The following is a 23,437-nucleotide window of genomic DNA, read 5'->3' as shown; positions in this document are numbered from 1 at the left end:
ACTTCTGCTCAGACTGAGAGAACCTGCCCAGTGGCTCCCACTTCTCAGCTGAGACTGTTGCCCCCAGGAACCCATTACAGAGGCTGGTGAAGAATCAGGTGAATGAGGAGTCAGTGGGGGCTTTGCCAACTCTATCAGCTCTGTTGGCAGACTGAGTTGGGAGAGATTAGAGGGAGGTGCACAGGGCATTGGAGAAAGACAGTGCTGGGCACAAGTAGAGTCACAGCCTCCCACTCCAGGTCTCTGTTAAGGCCACTGATGGTAAAGGCAAAGCAAGCAGCCATGGTGACTTGCGATATACCAGAACATTCTTTCCTACATGCAGGGATGGGGCCCAGCAGACAGCTCCACAGCTTGGAGTCTTCAGCCGGAGCTTGGCCAAGAAAACATTGCACAGCTCGTCCAACCAGGTCCTGCTTAAGTTCCACCATGATGCAGCCATGGGTGGGATCTTCGCCATTGCCTTCTCTGGTCAGTATGGAAGCCTGGCAGGGGAGGGAAGCACCGCGCTCTCAAGTCAGGGCCGCGCTTGATCCCTGGTTCCACCATTCCCAGTCGTGTGATTCTGAATGAACTACATAGCTTCTCAGCCTCAGTGTCCTCAGAGTTATAAGAGTTAAATGTGTTAACCTACGTGAAATCCCCTAGCACAGACCTCCACACTACTAGGGCAGAGAGGTACATGGCGCTGATCTTGGTGCCAAGTCCAGGCTTAGAGGCAGCAGGATGAGGCTTCTCATTCCACTCATTCACATCAACTCACTGGCTGGGTTACACACTTACTTGTTCCCCAGCTTGTCCCTTAGCACCTTCTCGACAGCTGTCCCACTCCAAAGGAATCCAGAGTTTCTGTTGACCTCACAGAAGTACTATGCACAAGCGAAGTCATGGAGAATTCAAGCAGGAGGAGCATGAACGATTCAGGGTGGGCTTGTCCTTATCGACAGCCAGCCAGTTTTCTTCTAAAAGTCCAAAGTTATGGATCTGGATACTTCCTCATTTTTGTTACAGTGGAAACAGCATTGAAAAACTTAAAGAAAGTTCTTTGTCGGCTTGTGCCCATCTATAGATAATCCTCCATATTACAGTTTGCAGAGCATTGCATGTATTTGAACTGGAGCTTGACTTTATTCCTGGCTCCATCTTACAAACACTGGATTTTATCAGATTTTTAAATTTTTGCCAATATGGTGGATGCATGAAATAGCATTTCACTCTTATGTTAATGATGAGGTGAGCATTCTTTCATATCTTCCTTGACTATTCATGCTTTCCTGTGCTGTGAAATATCTGCTCCCCATAGAGCTTTCTTCCTCTGAGGAGAGAGAGATAACAAACAAAGAGACAAATGAAATCTTTGCAATTTGTAATAAGTTGCTATGAAGGAAACAAATAAGATAGCAAACAAAAAGGTGGGGAACTCTGCTTCATGTAGAATAATTGTGGAAGACCTGTCAAAAGGCAATATTTGCAACAAGAACTAAAGAAAAAGAAGGAGGTAGATTTGCAGAGACTGGGGAGTAGGGACTGGTATGGGAGAAAGAATGTCTGGCTTTCTGTAGGCAAACATTAGCTTTAAATAAATTTCTTCTCATATAAGGACTAATAAGTAGAAATGAAAAGTACCTTAAGGAGAGCTATGAATAAGATTCTGCAGTATTTTCTTAATGAGATAATCGGACTTGAATTACAGAGAAAAATGTCCTTGGAAACAGGTAGTTTAGGAAATAGAAATAAATTTTGGAAAGCATCTGCTTCCAGCATAAAAGTCTAGACAACATGGACTCCAAATAAGAGATAACTAAAAGGGGAGCTAAATGTCTTCTCTTCCCTTCCTGAACAATTCAGTCCCAAAGCTGTTAAATGGGGTGAAGCAAAGTGGGAGAAGCAAAGAGGAGAGAGGGGGTCCACATTGAGGGGCGACATCTGCACAGAGACCGGGCTGGCCTGGAGTATCAAGGCTCTGAGCAAACTGACGGAACATCTGTGTAGGGTAAGAGCCCCAGCAGAGTGAGAAGGGCATCCACACAGAGGATCCATCAGACTCCAAGGTGGGAGAGCAGGACATTCACGTAAGGGAGGAGTGGCAGTAGAGATGGGGACTTGTTTCCCTATGGGCGACTGATCAAATAAGTTAATAGATTAAGGACAAAGGTAGGTGTCTCACTAAGAGAAGAGGGTTAGAAATGTGGCAAGAGCAAAAATCAGAATATACCCAGGGAATTGGATTGCAATTGGAGGTCTGAGTTTGAGCTATGGTTTTCAGTATGTACACATAGATACAGAAGGAGATCTGGGTATAAACGTGGGTGGGCACACATACATGTATTCCTTAGCTCTTTCCACTAAGAGGGCTTGGAAACAATGACTCCTCGATAGCAATGAACACACCTAGCTCCAGATACTGGTTTCTAATACCATTTTCCACTAAAATGGACCAGAACTCCTTAAAGAAAAGGAAACTATAGGAACAAAAATACGGGCAGCCCAGAATGAAACGGTAAAACCGTGACCTACAATGGCTGTTGCCCAGTTGGCTGCCACTTGACATAGTGCAGCGAGCCCACCCCACCAGTTAACGTGTTAACCAGTACTGGAGTCCGCCTACGCTGCATCAGGGCCTCACCGCGAAGGGGAGCAAGGGGAGTAGGGACAAAGTGAAGTGGAGGAGTCCCGAATGTCCCCCCGCCCTCAAGTTCTTTAGCAATAACACAGTAGATACGGTGTGTGCTCTGGGGGGAGGAGGGAGGGATTAGCTATAAAATACCGAAGGTCATGCACCAAAAGACTAGCAATAGTTGTGCCTGGGTGCTGGTGGGACTTGGGGAGTTTCCATTTTATTGTTTTTTAGTATTCCACCAGCTCTCTGCGTTGAGCAGAAATGTATGGTTTTTTTAAAAATATAATGGGAAATCTGCCCCAATCAAACTAGCAACCACAATTATTAAACACTCAGGCTGTGTTGAAGTGGAGATTTCTTTTTACTGATTTTTTTTTTCCTGAAAGTTAAGTATGTCTAAGAGGATATTTTTTTCGGAATTTGAGACTTTATTTTTTTCAGTTTTATTGAGATACAATTGGCATACAACATAATGACCTGACTTACATATATTGTGAAATAATCACCACAATAAATTCAGTTAACAGCCATCATCTCATATAGATACCCAAAAAAAGGGAATTTTTCCCTTGTGATGAGAACTCTTAGGATCTGCTCTCTCTTAACAATGTTCAAATACACCAAACAGCAGTGTTAACATCATGTAACACATGATATCCCCAGTACTTATTCATCTTATAACTGGAAGTTTGTACCCTTTATTCAATTCCCTACCCGGAAAATATACTTTAAAGATACGCATGTGGCCGAGATTGAAAGATATCAAATCAAAAAAAAAAACTTTATAAAGGAAAACGTTAAGAATTGTCTAAGCAGAGGGATGCCTGGGTGGCTTAGTCAGTTAAGCGTCTTCCTTTGGCTCAGGTCATGATCCCAGGATCCCGGGATCAAGCCCTGTGTCAGGCTCCCTGCTCAGCGGGGAGTCTGCTTCTCCCTCTCCCTCTGCCCCTCCCCCACTCATGCTCACTCTCTCACAAATAAATAAAATCTTTTTTTAAAAAAAAGAAAGAATTGGCTAAGCAGAATAAGCAGAAACTTCATGCATCTACAAATCCAAAGAGTGCCCTAGATAAATATAAGCAGAGGATAAACTGTGAAAATATATTTAACAGAAGTCAGTCTTTTTTTTAAGAGGGAGAGGGGGATAGGGGCAGAGGGAGAGAGAGAGAATCTTAAGCAGGCTCCATGCCCAGTGCTGGGCCCTACCTCACAACCCTGAGATCATGACCTGAGCCAAAATCAAGAATCAGATGCTTAAGTGACTGAGCCACCCAGGTGCCCCCAGAAATCAATTTCAAATATGCACCAGGTTCTTCAAATTCGTAAGAAAAATAGGGGCAAAGGACTAGTAGAAGGTTAAGAAGAAAAATCCAAATAGTCTATTAATCTATAAAAAAAAATGTTTAACCTAACTTGTTATCAAATGTCAATTTAAAAAAAAAGAAATGCTACCTTTTTTGTTGTTTATCAAGTTGACAACGATTAGAATTGATGACTGCTTCCCCCAATGGGCTCTGAGTTCCCTGAGGGCAAGGACTGTCTGTTTTGTTTACTCTTGCACCCTCAGTGCCTAACACAGTGCCTGACCCAGGCTCAGCCCTCCACAGATAATCATTAAATGAATTGGATGGAAGAATGATAGTACCCAGTGTTGGAAAAACTGCCACTCTATTGCTGATATCAGTTATAGCCATTTTCCTGGAGAGACAAATGGAAGCATACATCCAGTGCAGGCATGGTCCTCCCTGGTTTATGTTAAATCACAGTTAAAACTTCGTGGTTACCTCAAGAGTGCCTCTTGGCTTTAATACCCACATTTCCTGAAGCTTCTGTGTCTCTCAATACAACGTTTTTCAGCCAACACATCTAAAGAAAAAAATTGGTTAAATCATCAAGATATAATACAACATTTTTAATAAAACTATATGCAGGAAAATTACATTCCAACTGCAGTTGGTAAAATGTCAGGATCCCAGGTGAACATTTGGAATGCGTATCTGCATTGCTGCTGGTTCTGAGAGGTTATGATAATGTGATGTTCATTGTGAACCATGCTGTACCCCCCACAGTGCCATCCTGAACACATGCCCACATTACCCTTGTTTTCTAGCTAGTGTTTCTCAATGCATCACGCTGAGAAGACTTGCATGGTGTGCTACAGTATGCACAGGGCAAGTGCTACAATGCATAGAGCTGCTGTTTTGTTACAGCCATAGTCATTCTTGGGTGGTCAAGCAGTAATGTTTTAAGTATTTAACTTCTAGCATTATGGTTTGTTGCATATATATACGTATCTTGTTATTTTAAATATTTTCTGGGTTTGGGATTACCCACTGTAATTTTTTCCCACTTGAAGTCATGGAAAATAGGCTCCTAGTTAACATCTTTACATGGAGCTTCTGATTTCTGGAAGTGGATTACTGATGTTCAGTAGGAGATGCTCGTACTTTACAAAGGTCATACAATTTAATCATTCCTATTTTTTTTCAATTTTTTATTTAAATTACAGTTCGTTAACATGCAGTGTAATATTAGTTTCAAGTGTAGAAGTTAGTGATACAACACTTCCATTCACCTGGTGCTCATCACAAGTGTATACCTTAATCCCCATTACCTGTTTAACCCATTCCCCCCACCTACCTCCCCACTGGTAACCATCAGTTTGTTCTCTATACTTAAGAGTCTGTTTCTTGGTTTTGCTCTTTTTTTAAACCTATGTTCATTTGTCTGGTTTCTTAAATTCCATATATGAGTGAAATCATATGGTATTTGCCTTTCTCTGACTGATTTATTTTGCTTAGCATAATACTCTCTACTTCCATCCATGTCATTGCAAATGGCAAGATTTCATTCTTTTTGATGGCTGGGTAATATTCCACTGTGGTGGAATATTATATATACCACATATATATACTATATGTATATATATATATACACATACATATACACACACACTATATATATATATACCACATCTTCTTTATCCATCAGTCGATGGACATTTGGGCTATTTCCATAATTTGACTATTGTTGATAATGCTGCTATAAACATTGGGGTGCATATGTCCCTTCAAATTAGTATTTTTGTATCCTTTGGGTAAATACCTAGTAGTGCTATTTCTAGATCCAAAAATATACAAAGAACTTATAAAACTCAATACCTAAAAAACAAATAATCCAGTTAAAAAATGGGAAGAAGACATGAAAAGATATTTTTCCAAAGGAGACATCCAGATAACCAACAGACACATGAAAAGATGCTCAGCGTCACTCATCATCAGGGAAATACAAATCAATACCCAACTTTCAAATCAACATGGATGGGACTGGAGGAGATTATGCTAAGTGAAATAAGTCAAGCAGAGAAAGTCAATTATCATGTGGTTTCACTTATTTGTGGAACATAAGGAATAGCATGGAGGACATTAGGAGAAGGAAGGGAAAAATGAAGGGGGGGAATCAGAGGGAGAGATGAACCATGAGACACTGTGGACTCTGAGAAACAAACTGAGGGTTTTGGGGGGGAGGGGTTAGCCAGGTGATGGGTATTAAGGAGGGCACATACGGCATGGAGCACTGGGTGTTACACGAAAACAATGAATCATGGATCACCACATCAAAAACTAATGATGTATGGTGATTAACATAACAAAATAAAATTAAATTTTAAAAAATTGACTGGTAAAGAAAAAAAAAAAAACTACAATGAGATACCACCTCATACTTGTCAGAATGGCTAAAATCAGTAACAAAGGAAATAACAGGTGTTGGTGAGGATGCAGGGAAAGGGGAACTCTCTTGCACTGTTGGTGGGAATGCAAACTGGTGCAGCCACTCTGGAGAACAGCATGGAGGTTCCGGAAAAAGTTAAAAATAGAACTACCCTATGATCCGGCAATCATTCCTAGTTTTAAAAAAGGAAGAAAAAAATTCATAAAAGATGCATATATAGAGAAAGATGTTTATCATAGTTTTATTTTAAATTGCAAAACTTTGGAAACCTAAACGGTTAATAATAGAGCACCTATTAAATAAATTCTGGTCAATCATATGACAATCCTTATGAAGTCATTTCAATCATTTTTTTAGTAATTTAATTACATCAGAAAATTCCTGCAGTATAATAGTAAGTGCACAAGGATCAACACAAAGTACACCACACACTGCAAAGTTTGTAAGAGAAAAATAGATATGCAGAATGTATATACTCTAAGAACTCACAGTAAAGGGTTAACAGTGGTTATCTCCGAAAGGCTGGTAGATGAGTTTAATTTTCTTCCTACTGTTTTTGTAGAAAATCTCGTATTTTCTCTAATGACAGTGCATTACATTTGTAACTTTCTTTGAGAGAATGTTCTTTGTAAAAAAAAAAAAACATAGTGGGGTTTGGGATGATGTATGGAAGTGTTATATCACTAATAACAGCAGTAGCAATGGCAACAGCAGCTTGCACTTGCATAGTGCATGCCAGGTAGTGAATGGAAACCAAGCTATGAGCCCACACTGAGCTCTGTCTTGGTAACATCATCCGTACACAGTCCGGTCTCTGCCCAGATGAATGTTTTCCAGTGTAGAAAATCCACTGAAGCCAGAGATGTTTGGCCAAGGGTCAGAGGGGAAACTAGCTGGCTTTAGTGGGCACTCACATGAGCTACACATGGTACTTAGATGCCAAGCACTGGAAAGAATATGGGATTTGAGAGCAGCCAGACCTGGATTCAAGTCCTATGGCACTCACTTCCTGTGTGACCTTGGAGAAGTAACTGAAGCTTTCTGAATCTCAGCTTTCTCATAAAGAGAGTAAGAACACCTCGCAGGGGGATCAGCCATCATGAGAATTAAAGGTGACAGCACGTGAAAGTGCCTCACGTATAGTAGGTGCTTGGGAAATGCCACTCTCCCCTTCCCTTCAATGCTATCGCTGACTTCTTAGATTCTCTCTCCTTTATTGTTGGTGTTACTATATGGCTCCTGGTTTTTGCATCAGAAACAAAACAAAACAAAACAAAAAAAGGATGACAGCAGATAAGCAAAATAGCACTTGGCTAAACTTGCCCTGTGTGCAGATCAAGTCACTAGTATCTGTGTGAGTGAATGAGGAATGAGAAGGTGAAGTATTGAACAGGTGAATGACAACATGCCCAGAGAATGATGCTCTTACACCAATTTGTCTGCTTCTGTCTTTTCAGCTTATCCACTCACCAAATGCCCTCCTCCCACCATCCTCCCCAACGCCGAAGTTGTCACAGAGAATGAAGAATTCAACATAGGTACGCCCTCCCAAACCAGCAAGGACTGGGCAGGCAAAGAGGGGCCAGGTCAGGGTGGGGCTGGTCAGCAAAGTGCATCTCTCCCTCCCAACCATGGAGAGAAACAGTAGGCCCAGTGCAAGATGGCTGATGTTCTGTCAACTGAGTCTGCTCCAAAAATACAAACACTTCCTTTTAGCCATCACTAGGCAGAGGAGACAGGAAGGCAGTTTTCTTCTGTGATTCAAGTCAGTATGTTTTTGAGAAATAAGTCCACACAAGGCATTATAAAAAGTTCCTGGAATGTGGAGGCTCAAGGCTGAGCTGTGAGAAGCACATAGCCGTTTTCTGGGTCATTTGATTGGAGTTGACCTGATTATTTAAGTCTGAAAAGAACACAACCCATCACTGATTGATTTGCCTGGAAGTGGATTTAAGTACTAAGGGGTACCCCGTCCAGACTTCTCCAGGGAATCCCCATGTTGGTCTCTCTTTGGCAGGTGACATCGTCCGCTATAGGTGCCTCCCTGGCTTTACCTTAGTAGGGAATGAAATCCTGACCTGCAAACTTGGAACTTACCTGCAGTTTGAAGGACCACCCCCAATATGTGAAGGTAATTGCACAGAGCCATGCCTTTATGGGTCTCAAGTTCCTCCAAAACAGAGCCTTTATCTTACTCTTCCCTATCTTCCCAGTCCCTGCCCATAAAGTAAGAGGTCATTTGGTGAATGTTTGTTTATATGAATGAATGATTGCTCTAGAGAAATTTTCTGTCCTACTCTTAGGTCTGGGCTACAAATTGCCATGGTAACCACTTGTATCTTTGTCTTCCTTTTTTCTAACTGGTATTGTCTGGAAGTGGCACACTGATCATTGGAAGGAGGAAGTTCTGGGACCTCAGGGAGAGATGGGCTTGCACACCAACCTAGCCCTACTGGAGTGCAGATGTGCTTAAGGTCCTGTGTGCTGAACTTCATTCCAATGTGACACCTTGACAGAAAATGAATTGGCTTCACCAAGTGATCCTTACTAAGACCAAAAACAAACTCTCCACTCAAAAAGCATCTGACCTAGGACAAGATATTTAACTGTCCCATGCCTCAATTTTCTCATCTGTAAAATAAAGATAATAATATTACTTATGCCATGGACTTATTGTGAGGAATTAAATGGATTAATAATGTAAAGCACTTTAGAACTATGCCTGGCACATAGTAACTGCCCAATGTGGGTTATTATTTTTACTAGTACTACTACTGCTTCTGCTACTAGTGCTACCAACAAATATTTAGTAGTCTATGGAGAAACAGGTCAGCTTCTCCCCCACTTCTCATAAGGTGAGAGTAGAGAATCCACAATATGGATTGTTAGTGAGAAAGAAAGAAGCCGCAGCCCTAGAATTAGCTGCCCCGATACACTAAGAAATTCATTATCTATGAGTTGAGCTGACCTACCCACACACCAAACAACCAGCCCCCTATAAAAGTGGACTTTAGCTTTGATCCTGCTCCAGAACTTCCCTGCTTTGCTCCAGCCTTAGTTTCTCCTCTCTGGCTGTTTCTGTGTCTACATGGCTCCAGCCTTCTTGGCTTTACTCCTATCCTCAGCCTCATGCTTCCGTCTAGGACTTGGTATTGTACTTGGCTTCTCAAGATGTGACCCTTCGCTGGCTTTTTTATAATAACAGCTTTATTGGGATAGAATTCATGTACCACGCAACTCATCCATTTAAATCACTTCAGTGATTTCTAGTATATTCAAAGTGTTGCAGCCATTAGACAATTTTAGAAGATTTTTGACACCTCAAAATGAAACACTTTACCCGTTAGCAGTCAGCTTCCATTTCTTTCTAGCCCCTCCCCCCCAACACACAGTTCTAGGCAACCACCAATCTAGTTCATGTCTCTATGAAACTGACTATTCTGGATATTTCATATAAATAGAATCCCACAAGAATTTTTTTGTATGCTCAGGAAATAAAAATAAAATCTAATATTGGTAAAGAATGGAAATATCTACCACATTCATTAAGAAAAAAATGAATACAGGTAGAATGGTTCAGATGCAAAAAGTAACAGTGAGCTAAGAAATCGGTAAAATAGGGTAGTAAATCTAAACAATACTGACCATAGTAAATTTAAAAATATACACACACAACTGGACAAATAAATGACATTGGAAGAAAGAAAAAGCAAGCTCAGGACCCTTGCTTGTTGAGGAGAAGCATAGATATTGATTAACCCTCTATGTTAGTTAAATATATAAATTAAAAATAAAGTTTAAATTTATGGATAGTTTTTTTGAAATTATGGATAGCCACAGTATGTTTAAGTTCTAAATCCATAATCAAAAATAAAGATAAAGAGAACTCAATCAACCCAATAGAAACATTGAAGGAGAAAAAAAATCATGGTAAACAGAAAACACAAAATAAGGTAGCAAATCTAAGTGCAAATATATGTGTGACCATAGTAAATATAACTGAATAAAACTGCTAATCAAAGGAAAGAGACTTTCATATTATTTAAGTAAAAAAAGTTTAATTACAGGCTTTCTATAAACTTAGACTTGAATATCTTCATCTGCCTCCCTAAAGACATAGCTAGAAAGGTATCACTCATCCCTGGTATGAAACAAAACTTTGAAAAAGTAGTAAGTACTAACCTCTAAAATCTGGTGTAGCAAAAATCCATCAAAAATATATAACAGTCATAAACTTCTATGTACCTACAATATAGGTTTGAAATATATAAAGGAAAATTAGCAGAATTTTAGGGAGAAAAGGACAAATTCATAATTACAGTTGGAGATTTCCACACACCTCTTTCAATGACACACCAAAAACAAGTAGGTACATATAATATTTGAATGATATGGTTTTGTCAGTCAGTAAGTTTTTGCTGCATAAAAACCCTGCCAAAATTTAGAGGTTTTAAACGGTAACCACTTATTTCCTACAACAGATGCAGTTTAAATATAAATACCAGATAGATTGAAAGAAAAGGAAAGAAAAAGATATATCATTGAAATGGCAAACATAAGAAACATAAAGAAATTTTGGATAATACTGTAAGCAAGGAGTATTGCCAGAAATAGATTTTAAAATGACAAGAGTTAATTCCATTACAAAGGATATATATGTTATATGCAGATGATAAAAGAGCTTCAAAATACATGAAGGAAAAACTGACAGAACTAAATGTGAAAAAGAAAAGGCAAACTACAGAATAAAAGAAGATATTCATCATACATATATTTTCTAAAGGACTTGTATCTAGGCTATGTAAAGAACTTTAACAACTCAATAATAAGACAGTCCAATAAAAATATGGACAAAAGACTTGACTAGACATTTTACAAAATAAGATGTATGAATAGCCAATAAGTATACGAAAAGATGCTAAAACATCATTAGTCATCAGGAAAATGCAAGTTAAAACCCTAATAAAGTACTACTGCATACCCACTAGATTAGCTAAAACTTAAGACTGAAAATACCAAATGTTGACAAGAATGTGGAACAAGTGGAATTGTTATACAAAGCTAGTTGGGATATAAAATTATACAGTCACTTTGGAAGACTGACTGGTAGTTTCTTTCAAAGTTAAACATACACCTGCCCTACCTCCCAGCAATTATACTCCTAGTTATTTTCTCAAGAGAAATGAAAACCCATATCCACAAAAGGACTTGTATATGAATTCCATAATAATCCCAAACTGGAACCAGCCTAAATGTTCATTAATAATAAATACAATGAATGAATAAACAGATTGCTATGATTGCTACAGAGCAGTAAAAATAAATGAAGTGGTAATACACAAAATACCATGGATTGCCTCTTAGAAACATTATGTTTAGCAAAAGAAACTAGACACAAAAATAACATGTCTGATTCCAATTGCATGAAATCTAGTACAATCAAAACTAATCTGTTGTTATAGAAATAATATCAGTGATTTCCTGGAGCATGGGGCAGGTCATACTAATTAATTGCAGAGGCACATGAGAGAACTTTCTGGAGTGATGAAAATAATCTATATCCTGATTATGGTGGTGGTTACACAGGTATACACATTTGCTAAAACTCATTGAACTGCACACCTAAAATCTGTTCATTTATTGTACATAAATTATATCTCAAAAATTTTGAATTTTAAAAAGAAGTTGAGTTATAAAACAGAAAAACAGCCTTACTGATCAATAAAAAGAAGTACCTGGAACAAAGAGCTGCAAAATAATCGAACCATTAGATAAGTTAAACAAAGGGGGAAGGCAGGAATATACAAAAATAAGAAAGGGAAAGTGGGGGGCGCCTGGGTGGCTCAGTCGTTAAGCGTCTGCCTTCAGCTCAGGTCATGATCTCAGGGTCCTGGGATCGAGCCCCGCATCGGGCTGCCTGCTCCGTGGAAAGCCTGCTTCTCCCTCTCCCCCTCCCCCTCCCCCTGCTTGTGTTCCCTCTCTCGCTGTGTCTCTCTCTGTCAAATAAATAAATAAAATCTTTAAAAAAAATAAAGAAAGGGAAAGTGGGATATAACCATTGAAGCAAGAGAAAATTTTAAATTATGAAACTATCTTGTACAAACCTATGCCAAAAAATTAATGACATGAATGATTTTCTAGGAAGGTATAATATAATAAAATGGACCCCAGCGGATAGAAAGTTTATACTTTCCTAATTCTTTAAAAGAAATAGAGAATGTTATCAGAGGAAACCCCATCAAAGACATCAAGACTAGATGGTTTCATGGAAAAATACTACTAAACCTTCAAAGGTCAGACGTCTTGAGCATAATGGGAAAGAAAAACTTGTAAACACTAATGCCCAGATCTGATAAAGTTGCGCACAAAAAGGCAAGCCTGTGGACCAATCTCATTTGAGAAAGCATGCCTATTTCCCCTCAGTGGGGGAGTTTCAAGTAGAAAGGGGAGAGCTTCAAGAGCAGACCTGATACGGGCTGGAGTGTACCAGCCTAGGGGAATGTAAATATCACCACACCACACTTCAGGGACCTGTAGGTATCAGTTTAGTGAAATCAGGAGCATTTCAAAAACAAGGCTGTTTTTCTCCAAGAAGCCATTTGTTTTTCTTTCCCATTTACAAAATAAGAAGGAATTACTCTCTAGAGAAGCTAGTTAGTACCTTTCAAAATCTACTCAAAGAGGGGGTACCTGGCTGGCCAGTTGGTAGAGCATGCGACCCTTGATCTCAGGGTTGTGAGTTTGAACCCCATGTTGGGCGTAGAGATTACTTTTAAAAATAAAGTGTGTTGCAAAGCTACTCAAAGGAATCCGAGATGAGTTGTGTGAATTTGGGGCACAGCAAGCATTTTTTGTCTGTTAGCCCAGACTTAGAGCTGATTAGCAAGCCCCATTTCTGTGAAGGCAGAAGGTTTGAGGGAAGCAGTGGAGATGGGTGGAGAGTGCATGGCTAAATCTCTTCCCCAGAAGAGCCACATCTCAGATTATGATCCGGGGATTAGCCCTTGGCTTAGCAGTTCCAGAAACTCTCCTTTATCAGTGTCCTAGAATCCAATACATTCAGGAAGCCTGTCTAAAGGCACATACAGCAAAATCCCAATTTCTCCATTTGTAGTGATTGGGATACTTGCCACTACTGCCCGGGGCCAGGCCTCTTTCAAGGTCCTGAAGAAGTTGATTCAGTCCTCAGAACTTTGCTGTGGTGTCCTCAGCCCAAGCACATGGAGGGGGGTCATCCTGAAGTTTGTTTCACATGGGAGGTAGTGACAGGTCCCTGTACCCCCAGGAGAGAGCACCTCCCTGGTCTCCAGGATGTTCAGGGCCCCTTGGAACCAGTATATTCTCTCACCTCCCTGGTGACAGACACAGGAAACCCAATCTAGCTCCTCCAGCCACTCGTTTTCCAAGTTCTACATTGACTGTCTTCCTTGGGGTGACATGTTTTTCTTTAGTTATCTTAATACTACTAATCAGGCCACAGCCAAGCTCTGCTAGTTCCTTCTGTTCCTGGTATAATTACCATCATTATCATTATCATCTCTACAGTTTATGAAGGCACTATTTTGCATGCTTTATATATATTATTCCCTATAATATTATAGATATTATAATGTTAATTAATATACAATGATAAAATATGTTATATAATACAATAGCCTTGTAAGGCAGGTGTTATCTTTCTGCATCGGAGGTGGAGAAGCCATTGCACAGAGAGGAAATAATTTGTTCAAGACCACACAGCTAGTAAGGGACAGAGGTGGGCTATAAATCCAGGTGTGTTTGACTCAAAACTCCATGTACTTACCTCTGCCCAATACTCTCTTTGTACAAATCAGCCCCGCTTAATAGAATGACTCTTGGATTTGGGAATGCCTTCTCTTGTCTGTCTGTATGTATCATCTTCAGCTACTCTAAAGCCCATATCTGAGCTAGGAAGCGATGCCAACCAACTGGCCAGGCCTGAATCCCGGCAATATAGTAACATTGACACAGAAGCTGAGGTCACCTCATGCCATGGAGCAGTGTAATGATGGGCGTTGGGGTCTTGTTTGAATGTGCTCAAATACTCGTGTTCCAGTGGTTGTCTTTTGTACCAGGGAAATGTGTTGGCCCTGATTTCATTCTCCATCCCATGTACCTGGTATTTCTCTTTCTTTCTCCCAAGTGCACTGCCCAACGAATGAGCTTCTGACAGATTCCACAGGTGTGATCCTGAGTCAGAGCTACCCAGGAAGCTATCCCCAGTTCCAGACCTGCTCTTGGCTGGTGAGAGTGCAGCCCGACTACAACATCTCCCTCACGGTGGAGTACTTTCTCAGTGAGAAGCAGTATGATGAGTTTGAGATCTTTGATGGTAAGTCAGTCAAACGTTGAATAGTTGCCTGCTGCAGATGGCACAGATTTGCTTCAAAACTCTAGGGATTCGTGCTATTACTTCCCCCATTAGAGCTTCCCAGAGGCTCCATTCAACATCTTTCTCTACCACAGAAACCCCAATACCATGGGAGCTGGTGAATTGTATGGCCCACGGGGCAGGGATGCTTGTGTTCCCGCCTAGTCCTGCTACAGAACCCTTTCTTATTCCAAGCCCACTCAAAGCTGGCACCTTGAATGTCACCCAATAAATGGATCATAGCAGTATTCCCACATGAAGAGTATGCCACCTCTGAAACTCAAAGGGGTCTACCAAACATTGCGTTTCTTTCCTTGTAGTAGAAGGGAAAAGGCACACTAACTTCCTCTTTAATTTGGAGAGAATGTTTCAGCGTGTCCTCAAGTCACTGGGGAAATTTCACCTGCCTCTTTGTAGGACTTAATTTTACCCTCTGGAGCCATGTGTCTTACAAAAGCTTCTACACTAATTGTCCCTTCTGGCTCTTCAGAGGCAATTAATACGATGTCCTCATAGAGAGAACCAATATGCTATATTCTGCAGGATGTCCAGATGGTCCACATCTTTTCATTACTATATTCTGACAGTGAGCAGGAGAATTAACATAGCTCTGGGACAAGACTGTGAATGTATACTGTTGTCTATCTCACGTGAATGCAAATTGCTTATGATCCTCCTTTCTGGTGGGTCTGGAAAGAGTGCATTGCTAGATCAATAACTGCATTTCATGCAACCAAGGCTGTTAATCTGCTCTAATGAAGATACTACATCTGGCATAGCTACTGCAATCAAGGGCTACCACTTGGTTAAGTCGGTACCGTGAGATGGACCTGGGCCAGGACTCCATTCATTGCCAGCTCCAACCCTCAGACACCTCTATTCTAACAGAGGGGCCATGATAGCGCTTTGGGTACCCAGGTATCAGCATCGATTCACACTATGTATCCAAAATCTTTGGAATACCTGGACATTCCCTTTTCTCCACTATTCAGTTGCCTGAGGAAATAGCAGTAGGTTTTTTGGGCAGGGACTGGGAGAATCACTACTATATACAATTGATGTCATTTTGTTGGGTCCTTTTTCATGGGGACCCAGTCTCTCCTTCAGCCAAAGTGTTCTGGAATAAGATGGAACCTGGCTCAAGTCTCCAAACTGGGTGAGGGGTTGCAACTTTCCATTGGGGTCAGCTTTCCTCACTGTTTTGACTGTATGTTCATGATTTTTTTCATATATTCATATATTGAGGGGCTTCCCATCTATCTTGCCCTTAGGAACATCACGTTCTGTGAGACATCGCCATAGATCCTACAGGTTAGGCCCTCCCAGCTACCATTCCAACCTTGCTGCCCATGTTAGTAATTATGCGTCTCACTTCTGATTGTTGAGTGCCTCCACCTGGCCCCTGTATTCCAGAATCTTCTCATCTCCATCAACACTAGGAAGCCCAGTTCTCTGAGAGTATCTCCTTCCATCAGTTTAGGCTTCAGAGGACAGCTGTTACTCAGATTGTCAATGATGCTGGTGCTCACCCCCTCCACCAGTGTGTTCCTTGTTGCTTTAGGAAATGGAGTGTCCCCCAGGTCCTCCTGAGGGACATGGTCAGCTAGTGGGTGTCCTGGTCTGATGTGGTAGACCTATTCTGGCATACCACTTCTCTGAGCCTTTTGACCCCTTCCTTCATAGTTTGTCACAGCAGTTCTGATGGTTCTATTTTGTTTAATGTGGTCCATTAACTTTGCCAAGTTTCCACGAGCTGTCTCAGCAGATATCAGAACCATCACTCAGGGCTATTTCCAGGGTAATAATTCCTGTTATGGATTATCGAGCTTTATACTCTGCCTCCCTTGAACCAGCCACCTTTGATGCACTCCCAGGCATTAAAGGTAGGAAAAAAGAAGAGGGAGGGCTTTCTGGAAGAACCTTGGAGAGGAATATTGAGGAACTGTGTTATGTATGACATTGAGATACGATGTTTGACTATAGTTTTATTGCTATATATTCATTCAGTACATAGTTTTTCTATATGACAAGCACTGAGCTATTTTTAGTATGCATGTGAGAAGTAGGTGGCAAGGTAGAAGTTCCCAGTTTGCAAACCAGCTCTCTCATTAATCAGCTGTTTGGCCTTGGCAAGTCCCAAGATGGCAAATAGATTTCATCTCGCCTGCCAACTCCTGTAGGTTGGCAGTGACATCTGGGAGCATTGCTTTAGGGCTCCGGAGGAAAGAGCACCCAGCGCAGTGTCTAGAGATGCAGAGAAAGGACAGAATTACAGACCATTGCACTGACCCTGACCATCTCAGCTGAATGTCATCTCTTGAGGAGGAGAAGTGGGAGGTGGTTACATTTGAGGTATTGAACCAAGGAACCTGATCTCTTGCAGCTGTGCTAGTCTGTAACCCTGTGTCCTGTACTCTTGCCCAGGTCCCTCCGGACAGAGTCCTCTGTTGAAAGCCCTCAGTGGGAATTACTCAGCCCCCCTGATTGTCACCAGCTCGAGCAACTCTGTGTACCTGCGCTGGTCGTCTGACCATGCCTACAACCGGAAGGGCTTTAAGATTCGGTATTCAGGTGAGTAAAACATAAGGACACATGAGAAGGGCCACAGCCCCTGAGCCCCTGAATTTGCTTACCCCAAACACACAAGTAAGCCATGGGCCATATCCCCATCAGTGGCGGAGACCCTCCACGAGGACTGGCAGCCTCTCTCCTCTGAACCTCTCTCACTACAGAAGCACGAGTGTCCCTGACGGTCTCTACCTACCCCCTTCTGCTCCTTTCCCCACTTTAAGCTCTTCCCTGTCCTCTGCTCCTACTGCCAGCCTATCGTGTCTTTTGGATAAGTTTATTATATATCATCTGATAATGCCTCTAAGGTGATCCCATCCCCAGCACTGTTGAAATGTTAATACAAGTTCCTTAAACCTAAGGAGCCCTAAGACGTGGGTCTCCAGGTGGGAAGTGTTGGACAGTCAGCAAAGGATGGCCTATATTTTAAGTCCAGGGGCCTCTCTATTGCTCTGCCCGCCATAACTCCCCGGCAGAGGCAGACCCAGGGCCACGCCAGGCAGGCGGCTGACCAGGGCCGCAGTCTACAAGGAACACAGAGAGATGCCTGGAAATGTAAGGAGATGGGAAAAAATGGCATTTATCTGAACTCCCATCGTGGGGATAACTGTCTGTGGTTGGAAAGAAAACTTGATAAGCAGCCTGGTGCCCATTTTGAAGGGGAGTAGGTCCGCAAACCGGCTGGGCTCTGCAAGCATGGAGGCAGAGAGGAATTACTGAAGACCGCGAGGAGTTCTGGGAGATGAGGTTGAGGGGCGCCTGGAAAGAAGACCTTTACTATCTCAAAGTCCATGTTCTCTGCAAACTGAACCCGAAATCCCTTTCCCCCATGCACACGAGGGGAAGGGTGGCTTCACGACCCCCAGGGGCAGTGATCAGCTCTGTCACAAACTAGCCGAATGATTATTAGACAAGTGACTCACCCTCTCCAGGCTTCAGTGTCCTTGGGATGAAAGAGAAACCTTACAGCAGCTGTCGGGCAGGTTCCGGCAGCTTCTAGGGGGTTCCCGGCAGCTGCTGTCATGGGGGCGATACAACAGTGTGATGGTCACTACACTAGGAACTAAAAACCACCAGGAGTTGCCCTTTCCTTGATGTTTTAAAAGACTGATCATGTTTGGGGGTAATGAGTCAGTCATAACTGGAATACCTATTCACAGAAAGTTGATTCATTACATGGTGAAACCATTAGAACTTAATGAAAATATAGTAGACCTGTGTACTTTGCCCACGCAGCCATCACTATGACTCAGGATATTTTATAACTGAGACTCTTGTTCTGACTGAGGTAAACTCAGAGGTAGATCGATGCAGGGGGCAAAGCAAGAGCCAGGAAACACATCTGGCATGGAAGGGAGGTCTTTAAAACACCATTCACCAGCAGAGGGATGTGATCGCCCAATAGGAGGCCAAAGGATCTCACCTTGGGGTCTTCATCCTCCCCTGTCACATGCCTGCCTGGCAGACCGAGCCGGGGATTCTTCGAGCGAACAGAAGTCCATGTTCAGAGTGTTCCTTCAGTCACCCCCATTCCCGGCCTCACAGAGCATCCCCTGGGGATCCCTGGCAGGAGTCTTTTAGGGTCAGCCCCCTGAGGCTGAGATTTTTGCCTGTGTTCTTCGCTGTGGTATTCCCGGCATTTAGAACACCTCCTGGCACATAATAGACCTTCTATGTCTATTTGTCGAATAAACGAATGAAATCAGCTGAAGCCATACACCGAGGGGGAAATAGGAGTGTGGATGTGTGTCCTGGATTGCCATGCTCCCCCTCCCCCAACCCCCTACAACAGAAAGGAGAAGGGCCATTTATTGAGCACCAGGTGTTCTGCGCGAGGCTGGGGGGCTTTACAAACACAATCCCGTTTAAATTGTCCAAAAAACCTTTGAGGTGGGTGTTTCTAATCCCAATACACAGGGGAGGAAAGGGGACCTCAAAGAACTTCAGGGATGTGTCCCACGTCACAGACATGGAAAGGTCAGATCCAGGACCCCAGAGTCCACACCCCTGCAGTCACACTCTTGTGGAGCCAGCCATCCCCCGCCCCCCCTGCCCCCCGGCGGGGTCTAGTCCCTGCGCCTCTTTGGGAGCTGACAGGTCTCAAGAGCCTGAGCGCAGGGGCTCAAGCCGCACTGCGTCTGGGCCACGAAGGGGATCCTGTGTTTCATGGCTTTTTCTCTTCTTTCTTTGGCTTTTACTACACTGATCGGCCGTTTTTCAGTATCAACCACTCAGACCTCCCTAAATAGCAGTGGACCCGGCAGTGGCAGAGACAAGGCAATGGCGTGGGGGGGAGGGGGGCATGCAGGAAATCACACATCCTCCTGCTTGCATGTGGTCCCCTGAACCTCATCTTGTCGTCCAGCTCCCTACTGCAGCCTGCCCAGGGCTCCACTCCATGGCTTCCTTCTGGGCCAGCCCAGCACCCAGCCCGGAGGCTCCGTCCACTTCGGCTGCAACGCTGGCTACCGCTTGGTGGGACACAGCATGGCCATTTGTACCCGGCACCCCCAGGGCTACTACCTGTGGAGCGAGGCCATTCCTCTCTGTCAAGGTGAGGAGCACTTGGAAAGGGGGTGACAGGTGGCTCGGATCCTCCTCACATCTTGGGTTCGTCCCAGGACTGATCACTTCCAAATGTGGGTGTCCTCATTGATAATTAATTCATTCTTTCAGCAAACATGTATTGAGGATCCATAATATCTCGAGCCCTGGGGATATACATATGCATAAAACAGTCTCAATGTTTTCAGAGCAAGGAGGGAGGTGGATATGTAGCCACATAAATGCAAAATGGCAGAGGAAGGGAGTGCTGTATCAGGAGTACAGTGTTGTGGGAGCCCAGGGGTAAGATGGGACCTCCTCCCAGACAGCTAGGGAGGGCTCCCCTCTTCTGGGCTCGGGCTCATGGAGCAAGTGGGGTTTGGGGCCAGGCATTGGCAAAGAAAACATTCTAGGCAACAGCAAGAGCATTTGCAGAACCACGGACTGGAGAGAGATCACAGGATATGCAGAGCAGCTTGGGCTGGCGGAAGCCCTAGGTCAGAGGAGGCGAGGGGCAGAGGGCACCAGGAAGCAACAGAGGCTCACCATACTCATTGCCCGCAATCAAAGCCCGTGATCTCTACCAGGTGTTTGCATGCATTGCCTTTCATAATTGATGGGATTTGTTTTCCCTTAAAGTAACATAATTCAGACTAGAGATCTGAGGGGGAAAAAAACTATAGATAATGCAAAGGGTTGCTGGAGGGGAGGTGGGTGGGGTGGGAGAGGGGGGTGGGTTAAATGGTTGATGGGGATTAAGGAGGGCAGATGTGATGAGCACAGGGTGTTGCATGTCAGTGATGAAACAGTATATCCTACACCTGAAACTAATATTACACTGTATGTTAACCAACTGGAATTTAAATAAAAACTTGGCAGAAGAAAAATGACCTATAATCCCATCAACTGAGATCACTGGGTAACATTTCAACACATTTCCTTTGATCTTTTATATATTGTTTACAAAAATGGCATCCTCGGTGTACAAAGCTCTTAATATTTTCTTAACATCTGTCACATAATTAAATACACTTCCTCATCACTATTTCCAGTAGTTGCATACCATTATGGAAAAACTGTCACGTACTTAAGTATCGTCCTATTGTTGGTCATTTGAATTTCTCTATTTTTTGCTACTGTAAACAGTGCTGCTATTAAAATCCTTATAATTCCATCATTATGAACATCCACATTTATTTCTTAAAATAAATTCCCAGAAATGCGATTGTTGAACCATAACCTATGCAAAGTCTACAGCTCTTGACACTCACTGCCCTCCAGGACATTTGTCTTCACTTAACTTCCACCAGCATGTGAAAGTCATCTTTTCTCCCACATTCACAACATTGTGTACTGCATTAAAAAAAAGAAAAGGAAAACTTTGCTGATGATACAGACAAAAGCAAGAAATCACACTGATGTTTGATTTTCTTGTTCTTTGATTCCTAGTGTGGTGACGTCTGTCATCTCTGACCCTCACAACCTTCTCGCCTCTGCCTAAGCTTCCTCAAACAATGTGTCGTTAGCATTCTGTTTGATGCCCTAAGAATAGGTCCCAGAGAACAGACTGATCACAAATGGCAAATGTCATTTGGCTTTGGTCTCTGTGTCTCTAACTGTATCAACACAGACAAGTCTTTCTTCCAAAGCTCCAGTTGGAAACCACCATGCCTCTCATCTCTGTTTTCTTTTGTAACTTCCCAAAACTAAGCCCCTCCAGGCTTCTTTGTACTCATCCCCATACTAATTTGTACCCAGACCCAGCCCCAAGCTTACCACTGATGCCATTCCACTCAGCCATTCCCCCTGAGCTCTCTGGAATCCCGGTTCCGTGGCCAGCCAGCATACACCCTTGGTCACTACCCAGAGGCTGTCTTCACTTCCTTCCTCCACAGAGACTGGCTCTCCTCTAAGAACATGAATGCTGGGGCCCTTTCAAGTAGAGGGTCCCCATAACCCAGGGCCACGAAAGTCCCAGCATTCTCCCATTTCCATATTGCTTCTTCCAAACCATGACTTTCCACCAACAAATGTATCTCATTAGAGATCCTGTGCCTTCTAATGCTTTCTCTCTACTTCCCCAGCCCGTTCTTTTGCTACATATTCTCTCCCTCAGAAATCTCATTCCACCACCACCTTCAAATACTTGGATTCTGTCTCCTCCTCTCCTACCCACAGAAAGTGCCCCTTTTACCTTGGGGTTTGGGGACTCTTATGGCATGGAGATCAGGAGACAGGCTTTTAGTGTTTCGGGCTGGGAAGGTATCCTCTGTCCTCTTAGTTATCCACACGGGAAGAGCTGGGCCAAGAGCGATGAGAACAGTCTGCTGTCCACTTCCTTCACCTGCTGTCTCCAGATTGACTGACTCCTCATGCAAAATACCAGTAGGGATCTAAGTATTTCTTTAAAAAAAATCCAAGGAAGCAAGGCAGTTCATTGATCACAATTTGACTACCCTAGTACCACCAAAGGAGCTTACAGCTTTGCTGTTTAGGCACTAAAAGAGCATCATATTCAAATACTCCTCATTTCTTCATTCCACATTTTCTCCTCAGTTCCTCCTTATTTACTCATTCCTTCCATTTTCCAGTCTTTAAAACCTTCTTCCATCTTGATATCCCAATCCATTTCCCTCTGACGAGTCTATCCTTCCCTATATCATAATAAAGCCCTGGCCCTGTGTCTCTTCTGGGTTCCAGTAGCATGGAGGACCGTTGTTGGCCAATGTGGATGGGGACTTCGTCTGCTTGAGCTGGCTCTGAATGAGGGAGGTCTGAGCTCTAGACAAGTTGCAGAGGTGGGGGTGGATGAGGGACAACAGTGGGAAACCTGATTAATTCCCCTCTATCTGTACTAGCTCCTGAACTGTCAAAGGGCAAACACGGTTTGTAAGTATTAATTTCTTTCAAAGACAACACGAGCTACTCCTGCCTAAGTAATGTGTGTTCCTCCAATAAACATAGTGTTGACCCTACTCCTTATAATGACCATGGCCATGTGCTGCATACCTGTGTCTCCTGAGCTGTCACCTTGAAATTCCTTTTCTTTATACTCCTGTGTTAGCACTACCATTTTTTATATTTTTTATATCCCATATCCTACCCTTTCTTGGTTTTTACCCCCTTTTTGATGGAGCATAGCCTTGAGTAAATTCCTCATAAAGGGTTCATGAAAAGGAAATTCCCTGAGTCTTTAAATGTCTGAAAATATCTTTACTTTTGCCCTCATATATGCTTGGTAGGTTGACCAGGTAAAATTCTAGGTTACAGATCACTTCCTTCAGAAATTTGTTCCATTATCTTTGGACATCCATTGCTGCTGATTGGACGTGTGATGCCAGTCTGATTCTCATTCCTTCGCAGGAATGTCCTATTTTTTCTCTCTCTCTGGGAACTTGTAGGAACTTGTCTTTCATCTTCTGAAATTCCATGATGATGTATCTAAGAATGGTTCTCTCTGCATCCCTTTGGCTCCCTTTCAATCTGAAGATCTGTGTCTTTCCAGCTCTGGGAAATGCTCATCTGTGATCTCTCTTCTGTCTTTCTGGAACTCTAACCTGTTGGGTGTTGGACCTCCTGGA

General features: G+C 42.8%; 1 protein-coding gene across 1 annotated transcript in view; it reads left to right on the top strand.

The window, feature by feature from the left end:
- Nucleotides 1-23,437, top strand: part of CSMD2 (CUB and Sushi multiple domains 2) — a 204,497-nt gene that overhangs the window by 119,064 nt on the left and 61,996 nt on the right. The window contains exons 29-34 of the mRNA XM_081816844.1: nucleotides 326-471; nucleotides 7,810-7,890; nucleotides 8,370-8,483; nucleotides 14,517-14,705; nucleotides 17,169-17,315; nucleotides 19,678-19,866. Coding sequence (XP_081672970.1) covers nucleotides 326-471; nucleotides 7,810-7,890; nucleotides 8,370-8,483; nucleotides 14,517-14,705; nucleotides 17,169-17,315; nucleotides 19,678-19,866 — 866 coding nt within the window. The remainder of the gene's footprint in view (nucleotides 1-325; nucleotides 472-7,809; nucleotides 7,891-8,369; nucleotides 8,484-14,516; nucleotides 14,706-17,168; nucleotides 17,316-19,677; nucleotides 19,867-23,437) is intronic.

This window comes from Leptonychotes weddellii, chromosome 4 (genome assembly GCF_054177405.1).
Source record: "Leptonychotes weddellii isolate Sample4059 chromosome 4, ASM5417740v2, whole genome shotgun sequence".
Taxonomy (NCBI): Eukaryota; Metazoa; Chordata; class Mammalia; order Carnivora; family Phocidae; genus Leptonychotes; species Leptonychotes weddellii.
This window is presented reverse-complemented; position numbering and strand designations above follow the sequence as displayed.